The sequence below is a fragment of the Ipomoea nil genome, unplaced genomic scaffold (assembly GCF_001879475.1).
Source record: "Ipomoea nil cultivar Tokyo-kokei standard unplaced genomic scaffold, Asagao_1.1 scaffold2700, whole genome shotgun sequence".
Taxonomy (NCBI): domain Eukaryota; kingdom Viridiplantae; phylum Streptophyta; class Magnoliopsida; order Solanales; family Convolvulaceae; genus Ipomoea; species Ipomoea nil.
Window position 1 is genome coordinate 289,177 of NW_017619128.1, and position 11,362 is coordinate 300,538.

The 11,362-nt window shown below is 38.5% G+C and overlaps 1 protein-coding gene across 2 annotated transcripts; it reads right to left on the reverse strand.

Moving 5' to 3' along the window:
* Positions 1–392: 392 nt before the first annotated feature.
* Positions 393–7,166, reverse strand: LOC109155306 (magnesium transporter MRS2-1-like). 2 transcript variants are annotated; one of them, XM_019302995.1, is made up of 7 exons: positions 6,940–7,166; positions 6,681–6,692; positions 5,455–6,062; positions 2,194–2,322; positions 1,250–1,597; positions 1,108–1,155; positions 393–876 (listed from the first exon to the last, which is right to left on the reverse strand). In XM_019302995.1, coding segments are annotated over exons 1-7 (1,377 nt in total). In that variant the 5' UTR covers positions 6,941–7,166; the 3' UTR covers positions 393–645. The 2 variants fall into 2 exon arrangements, with proteins under 2 accessions (XP_019158540.1, XP_019158541.1); XM_019302996.1 differs by lacking the exon at positions 6,681–6,692 and having other exon boundaries at positions 5,455–6,061; positions 6,939–7,166.
* Between the last annotated feature and the right edge of the window lie 4,196 nt (positions 7,167–11,362).

An 11,362-nucleotide genomic window follows, 5' to 3' on the forward strand; every position in this document is an offset into this window, starting at 1 on the left:
GTTCTTCAACCAAAGTAGCTAAGGTTCTCATGAGAGTTGTCTTTGTGATCCTTTGTTGATTAGGGTTACAAAGCGCTTTTCACCCAGTGACCTAGAACAACTAAGGTCACTAGGTGTTTTTCACTCAGAGTGCACATTTGAATAGTGATTATTGTGAATATATCTCTAAGTCCTTTTATTCCTAAAATACTATTCCCGAGGGAAAATAGTTAGGGAGCCTGATATTAAGCTACACCGGTGAGCATGAAATGAGAGCAATAGAAACAAAAATCAATTTTAAAGTGTAAAATTACTCGAAAACTTTGCCATTTAACAAGGCAGGCGACATGATGAGGAGCTGTATTTGGGAATAATTCTACTACATGTACCCCAAATTCTACTCCCTTACTTTCCCTTTATGTGACAAACAATGATAAGATATTTTCATCATGTGAGTTCCAAAAATAGTGTCTACATCAAAAATTTGTGAGGAGTAAACGTCAGGAGCAAGAAATAGGAGTCCATGTAGTATTTTTCCATCTGGGAATTCATTTGTACAACAAAAAGTTGATTCTTAAAGTTCTTGAACAGTTGATTACAGAGACAACCTTTTACCCTTGCTCTGTTCCGTCCGCTCCTCCTGCCTGAAGTGATTTAGTGGATTGCCTACAGTGGCATCAATCTTCTGTACTTGAAATACCACAAGAATGAAAGGAATACCACGAGCCCGCTAACCCCTGTGATTACGAGGACCCACTGGAATGCATTCTTGTACTCGAACATTGCGATCTCAAAGTTCATTCCAAATATCCCTGCTACCACGCCAAAGATTGCAACTACAAACGTCGCAGTTGTGAGTATCAACTCGAACTGTATAAGCTGGTTCCGGACATTGTCCTGCACATAGATGTTCTTAGTATGCACGTTTACCTATTCATTGAGGAACGGTTGCCTAAACTATCATCACATAAATGTTCTTAGTCCGTAGCTGTGCCTAAACTTATTCGTAAGACTATGCTTGAATGTATTTAGATCAGTGAATGGCAAGTTTCTTGTGGTCTGACTAATTTGGCTTTCAATTGTGTAAGTGTAACTGGTAGTTTTAAATCATATGCAGAAGATACATACCAGCTGAATGTTGATGAAATCTTCTGTGTCATCGATATACTCCTTAAGCTGTAAATCGAAGGAAATGATAGATAATGGATCCAATAAGGAAATCGAAGAGGAAAGAGATATTAAAGCAGGAGATCATATAATGAGAAGATACCGAAGTCAACTTGTTGAGGGTGCTATCAATGACGACAAAGTAAGCCTCCAAGAGCATTTCGAGCTCCTCTATACTTTGAGCTTCTGCAGCACTTTCTGAACTTCTCATGCTCTCATGCCTGCTTCTGGCTATGCTCAAACTTTTTTCGAGCTTCCTGCTGCTATCAGGAGGAGACGAAACAGGAGAAACTGGTGCAGAAACAGACAGCACACCATCAGTTGACCTGTATCCAACCACAGATTGATCACCATAAATTGATGATGATTCCATCCGCATTTTCTTCTCAGTAAGATACATTTCAGCCATGTCCCCATCATCGTCCATAAGTTGCTCTATCTCATCCCTAACCTAGATGAATAAGAGTGGGAAATGAAAACAAGAAAACAAGACACCATTAGGGGGCGTTTGCTCTATCTCAAGGAATGTTAGATTCATGCGTTTGGTTTAAAATTGAGGTATGTAATATAAATTTGTTTGCTTGAAGAGTTTTTTTTTTATGGTATGATGATTATTTTTACTTGAATACTGTTAATCTATTGTTATGTATTTTAATAAATTTAAAATTAAAATAAATAAATAAAACAATGATAAAATATAGAAATGAATGATTTAAAATTAATTAATTAAGAGTTTGAACAATAATTAACTAAAGCAATGGATTAAAATGACAAAATTAGCAATAAGACAAGGGAATGTTAGAATACCAAAGAAAGGGGAGGGTATCTCACATTCCCTTGCAATAGCTAAAACATTATGTGAAGGTTATGTTACATTCCGGGCCGGGGGGGTAGGGGGAAATTGCATAACTTGAACCAAACATGAAAATCTTATATTCCCAAGCAAATATAACCTTGGTTATCTTATATAACCTGAACCAGATATGTTGGATAAGAAGCTTGCTTTTTTATATAACCTATTATGAGAATAAACTATAGCTACAATACCTTCTGAACACGGCGAGTCAAGGCTACAAGTCTGCTTTTCAATCGACGAACACGCTCCAGATTCAATGTACTTATCTTTGATGTAAGCTCATCCAACAAAGGGTACGCTTCAATTTCTAGCTCTGCTGCCTGATCAATTGGACAGATTTTCAGACACATATTAATACCCTAACTGCCTAACACTTAAAGACAAAGGAGGGGTAAAATGCACATGATATCATCAATAAACGGACGTAGTTGGAATAAACAACAGTATTTCAATTACTTGTTTCATCTATAAGCAAAATAATGAAACACTTGGACAGGTGTTATATAATCATAGAAACTTATCATCATAGTAAAAAGGAACATTCAAACATCAAGAATTGAAAGTGTATAACAACATATTAAAAATTGAGTAAATTTTTTCCTGACAGAATACATTAAAAGGGTGTGTTTGGTTTAAACATTGGAATTAGAATTGGAATGGTAATTTTTAAATAGTGGAAAGATTCATTGTATTCTGTCAAAAGAACTGTACAGACATCTACTATTTATACAGGAATAAGCTATTAACCTAATGGGCCTATTCCTAAAAGGGCCTAGGGTTTCAACACTCCCCTCAAGCTGGAGAGTATAAATCATATGCTCCAAGCTTGTTACAAATATACTCAACCCTAGGAGCACCCTAGGAGCTCTAAGGGATTTTGTCAAAATATCAGCTAATTGATCTGCAAAATTGACAAAGCTTGTTTTGATACATCATGACACAATCTTCTCTCTGATGAACCTAATGGGCTTATTCCTAAAAAGGCCTAGGGTTTCAACACTCCCCCTCAAGCTGGAGAGTATAAATCATATGCTCCAAACTTGTTACAAATATACTCAACCCTAGGAGCTCTAAGGGATTTTGTCAAAATATCAGCCAATTGATCTGCAGAATTGACAAAGCTTGTTTTGATACATCCTGACACAAACTTCTCTCGGATGAAGTCACAGTCAACCTCGATGTGTTTAGTCCTCTCATGATAAACAGGATTTGATGCGATGTGTAGAGCTACTTGTTTGTCACATATCAATGTCATTTGAGCAATATTGCCACATTGCAACTCTTGTAGTAGGTGTTTTAGCCATATAAGCTCACACGTGGCAAGGGCCATGGCTCGGTATTCCGCTTCAGCACTGGACCTAGCCACAACATCCTGCTTCTTACTTTTCCAAGATATAAGATTACCACCAATGAGAACACAATAACCTGAAGTAGAGCGTCTGTCAAATGGGAAACCAGCCCAATCTGCATCAAAATACCCAACAACTTGTGAGTGTCCTCTATCTTCATATAATAAGCCTTGTCCTGGTGCTCTCTTGATATACCTTAAAACACGAACAGCTGCATCCCAATGAGAATCACAAGGATTCTCACGAAACTGACTCAGCACACTAACTGCAAAAGAAATATCCGGTCATGAGATAATTCAACTTTCCAATTAATCTCCTATATCGTTCTCGGTCAGGCAATGACTCCCCCTGTCCTGGTAGGAGTTTAACATTCGGATCCATTGGATTATCCACCGGTCTACAATCCAACATGCCAGTTTCTTCTAAAATATCCAAGGCATACTTCCTTTGAGAAATGACAACCCCGCTGCATGATTGAGCCACTTCAATTCCGAAAAAGTATTTCAGCTTGCCCAAATCCTTGGTCTGGAATCGACTGAAGAGATACTCCTTAGATATGCCCTCTTGATCACTCCCTGTAATAACAATGTCATCCACATATACTACAAGGTATATGCATTTCCTCTTACCCAGGATCCTGTTCCTCCAACTGCTCCTACTGCTCCTGACCGCTCCCTTCAAGTCTACCAACGCCGTCCACGCCCTGTGTCTCTTGAGGTTCCTGTTGACTCACCCATGCCACCCGATCCTCCGGCTGCGGTTCAACCACTTCAACTGCAATCTGACACTGATCCCACTGAGGCATCCATTGCTATCCGGAAAGGTACATGTTCTACTCCTAACCCTCATCCTATATATACCTTTTTGAGTTATCATCGTGTATCTTCCCCTTACTTTGCCTTCCTTTCTCACATTTCTTCTGTGTCTATACCTAAATCCACTCGTGAGGTCCTCTCGGATCCAGGTTGGCGTCAAGCCATGTTCACAGAGATGTAGGCTCGCAACGATGATCCGAGAAGGTCTGTGGTGCAAAAACGGAAGAAAACCGCAAAGACACGTCGAATCTAAGGTAGACAGTCGCGGCAGCGAACTCCGGCGGCGACGGCGGTGGTGGGAACTAGGGTTTATATTAGGGTTTTGGCTCTGATACCATGTTAAATAGTGGAAAGATTCATTGTATTCTGTCAAAAGAACTGTACAGACATCTACTATTTATACAGGAATAAGCTATTAACCTAATGGGCCTATTCCTAAAAGGGCCTAGGGTTTCAACAGTAATGGGAATCAACTACTTAGTAATGTAATGGGTTTAAGTATAAAGAGTCACTTTGTTTGGCAGTAAATAGGAATTGAAATAAAATACATAAATAATTAATTAATTAATTAAAATAAAAATATATAATACATATATATACACATACATATATGTGTGTATATATATATATTAAAATTCCATATTTAATGCATGGACAATTATCTTTTTATTTTTTTTATTTTTTTCTCCCTAATTTATGATTCCATTGTTTAAAAGTAGAGGAGTAAAAGAGTAATGCGTTTTGTAATTACTAAAGGATTTGATTCCAATAGTAAGATAACAAAAGTAGACAAACAAACATTATAATGTGTAAACCCATAGTAGGGTGCAAAAGTCCCCAACCAAACACACCCTAAGTCAATCAATAGAATCAAAGTGTACACCTCAGAAGATAAACAACTCATTAGGGGCGGCATTAAAAAAAAAGCTATTTAAAAAATGTTTTCCATTTAAGTGCTCTAGGATTTAGTTTTGCTACCATAGTCATTTAAAGTATATGACTCTATACATTTTTACATAAAAGACTAAAGAGCACACAATTAATTCTATCAATAATCAATTGGAAGCATGGATACAAAACTTTTACATGGCTATTTGTTGTACACATAATAAATTGATAAGACCTCTGTTACTCCACCCTCTCCGGAGAAAAAAATAAAGGCTAAAAAATGTTCAATAAAAGGGCATAAACAAACTTCATGAAGGTAGTCAGAACCCAAAACAGTTGAGAATTTATTTTCACTAACCACGCAATCAAATAGAAATGATACCTACAGTATGTTAAATACCTGAGAATCCAGAAAAGTACAAGCAGATTCAAGGGCAACTTCAAGAGCACGGAATTCAAAGGGTAAATAATCAGGTGACGAGCTCCCAAAAAGATCATCAAGATTCCTGCTTCCTCTCCTTCTGTGCAAGTTAGGACCTTCTGTTGGCCAAACCTCACCAACCCCAGCAGATTGCAGCCGCCGCTGCAACTCCACTACATACTGCAGGACATAGCTGTCTAGAGAATTCAAGAGCAGAACCTCATCTGCTGTTATGATACATCGAATCTGCTCAAGGTTAACAACAATGGCCCTTTCTCTGCCAAGAATTGTTGAGGGGTAAACAAATAATGGGTCAAGTAGCCGCAGATCACGTGCTGGGAGATCACAGCGACGCATCATAGAGAACTTGTCAACCTCAATGACTTGGGAGTTCCCAGAGGCATCAACACGAATCCATGATCTAAGTCCCTGGCCACGCTTTTTAAGGCCCAGGACATCAAGACCTTGGAATGGTTGACGACCAGAGGCAGAAGGCCTATAAGATGTATCTCTAATATTTGCACTTGGTGCATATTTTGTAGGAAGCAAGCGTTCTTTGAGATCAGCCATGGAATTGCTTCCAATTCTGGAAAACATGAAATGTGTAGATGAGCAAGAATAAATATTGAAGAACAGAACAATGTTAGTTTTTCTAACTATCACAAGACCAACAAAAACCCTTCACGAGTGATGAGTCCATCCATAAATGAAGCACCAGTTCGAATTTACGGGTAAAATAAGTTGTGTGTTAGATCATGATGCATTATGGGAAATCTGTCAACTTACGGATTTTACATTACACTTCAATAGTAATGTTTTTCCCTGTTGATTCCCCCTCTTTTTCACTTACCACCTGTTTTGGATAGGCTAATTTTAATGCCACTCAACATTGTTAAAGCTTTTGAAATGCATGAACATAGTTTTATAAAAGTGATAGCACTAGTAAGCAGTAACCCTTTCAAAGCAGTGCTTAGGTATTCAAAAAGTAAAGTGAGTGCAGAATAGCAACATGCCAACATTAGTAAGCCCTAAAACAAATAAATAGTTATAATTATTATACTATGAACCCCAGCCCATAAATGCTCATCATGTTTGAACTAAATTTTTGTAACTACAGTGTTCACTGTTCTTCAATTAAATATTAGGTGCCATTTTATTGAATAGATTTGTTTATGAAGCTTTTATCATTGGACAACAAATTTGTTTCTTAACAACCATTAATTTCCTGATCCAAGTTGAGAACTTGCCGTACATCTCCCATCATCCCCTCCCTCAATCTTCTTCCGATTTTCCTCTAAGAAATGGTAGAATTAACATGTCTTACTAACTTATACAGTATAAAAATCCAACTTTAAAGCACTATCCCTGATTCCGAGGAATGAGAAATGACCACACTTTCATATGGCCTAATCCAAAAACTCAATCACTGATCGAAAAGAAGGTTAAGAAGAGAACCCAATTACCTCTAGGGATTCGATATGAATAGGCTGCCGTTGCTATGCCGGAGCGCTACGCTGCAAGAAGCAATCGGGAAGACGGATTCTGATGACGAGGGAGAGCGAAAGCTCGTGCGAGTGTAGGATAAGCAGAAGCAAAGAATTTTGAAGAGCGATTCAGAATCTCGTAAAGAGACCAACTAACTTACCAAGAGTACAGAGCAGGAACGTGAGGTCACGTGTCGAGAACCAACCTTAAGGCAGAAATTATCCATGTAATATCTACTCTAGTATAATCAAATTTATAATTCTCTTAATAGTTTTATTATTGAGTTATTTCGAGTTTGGTGATTTCGCCATGTTTAGTTATAAACTTTCAAATCGATCACTCGTGGTCATCCAAGTTTTGAATTTCGACCTGTCGTAGTTCTTCCGCTAATATATGCCGTCTACGCCGTGAAAAATAAGGACAAAAGAGTCTTTTTATGTCCAGCCCAGCCAAAACAATTGATTTCCCTCAAGAATTAGCCCTAATCTCTAAGAGCAACTGTCGTCTGCGTCGTAAAAAGTAAGGGCAAAAGAGTCTTTTTATATCTAGCCCAGTCAAAACAATTGATTTCCCTCCAGAATTAGCCATAATCTCCCATGTTAACAGAAGGACTACCGTTGGTCGAAATTCAAGTCAATTCCACTCTCTCATACTCCTTTCCCATTGGAGCTCTCAATGAAAAGAGAAACAATACATAACTCATCAACAACATACTATTCTAGGTCTAGCATTGTAGCATATCTCATCATTTAATCTATACAAAGCATGAACACATAATCACAAATCAATTCCAATCCAATTCCTAGAAAACTAGCCACCTATCATCATTGATAGATTGAAACCTAAGGTAATTGAATCAAGATAACAAAAGAGAATATAGAATTAAAAGCTTAAGAAAGGAAATGTTACCCAATCTTCAATCCAAATGTGAGATCAATCCTTGAGGAAATGTTAATCTATGAATGTCTAGTAAGATCTAACCCTAGACTAAAGAGAGAAAGTAAAACTAAGCTAAGAAATCTATCTCAGAATGATAAAATCTGATCCCCCCCCCCCCCCCCAAATAATCCCGCTACAGCCCTTTTAATAGGATGAAATCTATAATTCCCGCACAGGGCACAATCCACGCGAGTTCCCACGCGGGTGGGACGGGTCGTGGATCTTTCTGTTAACGATCCACGCGCGTCCCATGCACATGGGACGTTGCGTGGATGGTAACGACTCCGAATTAGCCATTTTGGCCTTCAGGAAAGCTGTAGCCCTTGAGGTTGCCGTTCCAATGCTACTTGAATCACCTCATTTGGACACTCCTAGCCCAAGATATGCCCCCGATCACCAAACTGTCACCGGAATGCCCTGAAAATGACAATGTTTGCTCTTTTCTACAAAGGCAAACACAATTAGTCTTTGCTCCTATATTTTATCAAAGTAAGTCATTCTAAGCATATAATAGGCTCGAAGGACTCCAATTATAGCACAATATGTGTCCTAAATACCCCACAAAATGTAGCATCTTTGGCACTTATCATTGAGCGATGGCTTCTATGGGTCAGTTTGCTCTGCCAAGCTTGGATTCTTTGTTTGGTTTACAGCCCACTACTTCTCCTATTTCTATTCTCGCTAGCCGGGCACCGCGGCATGCTCCTACTAAGCGGCAGCCTGTGTCTCATTCTCATCCTATGGTTTTGTGGCATATGACTCGGTCAACGGGTTAGAATCCCCTGGTTGCTCTTGCTACTGATGTGCAACCTCCTGACTCAACTTGTTACACTCAGGCGGTTCGGTTTCTACAGTGGCGTGAAGCTATGGATTTTGTAACATCCCCAAATTCTAACATACAGAAAACCAAAGAAATGCGGAAGCGAATTCAAACTTTAAACTCAAAAGAGGGTGTTATGCCACATTTAGGCCATACTAAACCTAAATGCATAGGCTACAAAGGTTTTCTACACAAATCCAAATTACAAGGTACGATACAACTAACTATAGAACAATTTAGGTTCTACTCCAATCAACTATACCGTCCATACTAGACAGCACGCTCTCGGGAAACATCTCTAAGCCAACCTGAAACATTTTAGAAAGATTAATGAATAATGCTAAGTAAATCCACTCTAACATGTAAAACTACGTACATATACTTTTATACCAACGAACTCAGTAGAAGGATTCCAAAAGATAGATACTCAATCAACAATAATCAACTCTAGGGGCACTAGACTCATTTCAAGAAAGACAGGGAGACATGTTCTTATCAACATAGATTCAAAAGATCAATACCAAAGCATGAACAAGGTAGAATTTCAAGAGTTCTCACATCAGCAAGTTACAGTGGTATATACATACATAGCCAAGGGGATACATATCAAATAGCAAATTCAATATAGTAATACAGTATCCCACTTTTACGCCAGTCCATCCGTAACACTAGTCCAACCTTATCCACCAAGCGGAGCCGAAGCTCTCTCCACCAATACAAATGGAGTCGAAGCCCTCTCCATTGATACACAAGTAGCCGAAGCTCATATCCACTTATACAAATTGAGTCAAAGCTCATATCCACCAATACAATAGTAATTGTGACAACCCAAAAATAATTTTTCTAAATTCTATTTTACAAATTCCAAAATAACTATTTTCACTCTTCCAAAAAATTTATTTCGAAAATGGTGTTTGAATTAAATATTTTAAATCAAGTTTTTAAATAAATTCAACACCAAGATTTATCATATTTCGAAAATCCTAAGTTTCAGGTACATTTATGTATCAAGTTTTGACCCAAAAAGTCAATCTGAGTGAAACCGGAAAGGAATCTGTGAAACCGAAACCAAGTGTTTTAACTATAAACTATTTTTAAAAATTTTTATTTTTGACCCCAAGTTATTCAAAATTATATTTGAGACTTTGGTCCATGATGCAAGGTGAACCATAGAATGTCTACAAGCTTTGTCTGATCTTTATAAAACAAACAAATTACACTTTCACCCTCAACCAATCATTTGCTTCTCACCTAGGGTTTTGCACCCATATAGATAGAATAGTAACTCCTTGTTATTTCCTGATATCTTTCTTTGCCTCTCTATCAAATTTGAGCTCTCTGTAGAAGAAGAAAAACAAAACACAGTAAGTTTTATTCTCAGCCATCCAGTCATCTCCTTCCTTCCTTAAGGTTTTCATCTCTTTTGCCTTCAATCTCTGAGGTTCCTTCCTTATGTGTTGTTTGTGTGGTTTGTTTGAGGAGTTGAGGAAGTGAAGGTGGTGGAAGTTGAGTATAGAGGAAGAAGGGATCCACGCAAGAACAAGAAGAAGCTAAGGTATAAACCATGGACTCCCAAACTATATTTTGGACTCTGTTAAATGCTAGAATGTGATTTGGATGTATAGAAATGCTAAATAAATGTTGTTGTTGAGCTATTTGTGAGTTATTGTTGATCTATGATTGATTAATTGAGGTTTGGAAGGGTTGGATTGCATCTGGTTTTGTGTTCAGGTGAAGAAGAAGGTGTCTGGTGCACACAGATGGTGCACCAGATCATCCAAAGGATCCTGGCATGGTCCGTTGGCCACCCCTGTTGAGTGGCGGACCAAGGCAACGGTCCTTGGCATGAACCGTTGCCTTGCACCGTAGCTTGGCGGAGCCAAGTGGCTGGGCTTCCCAAGCCCCGTCACCAAGCTCCGCTAGGCCAAAGATAGTTTAGGCCAGGTCCTCTGTGGCTCAGCTACGTGTCGTTCGGACCAGGACTTGTGGACCCTTGAGGCTCGGACACTCGGGCTCGTTACGACGCACTAGTAGAAGTTAATTTCGTTTGATTTGGAGTTAGCAAGCTGATGCTATCATGCCAACTCATAAGCAACAACAAGGTATTGTACTTCTCATCATACTCTAACTGCAAAACATGCAAGTCATGCAACAAGGAATGCCATGATGCTATAAGTATATATATATATATATATATATATATATATATATATATATATATATACTCTCGATCTTATGTAAAAAGAACAATTTCTGTGGAGGTTTTTGTTGAGTCACATAGACTCGCTTTTCTCTTCTTTCTCTTGAGTCTCTTGACTCACTTTTTCTCTTCTTTCACTTTCTTGATTTCTTTCTATACTCACGGGCGAGGTAGGAACTTCACGAATCGTGAACGAACCTATCTGGGCTCGGCATCTAGCCGGCCTAATACTCATCTCGCCCACAGAACCACTCTCTTGGTTCTTATTTCAATCTCTGTGGAATCAGGTATCGTACTTGTCAGTGTGCACACCTCCTAAACAGGATTCCAAGCACGGCGAGTAGTATCCAACCTAGAAACTCGGGAATATCAACCAAGTTACTTCATAAAATCTGTCGGTCCTCTTTGACCGTTTCTTTCCTTTCTAAAACTTTCTTTCTTTC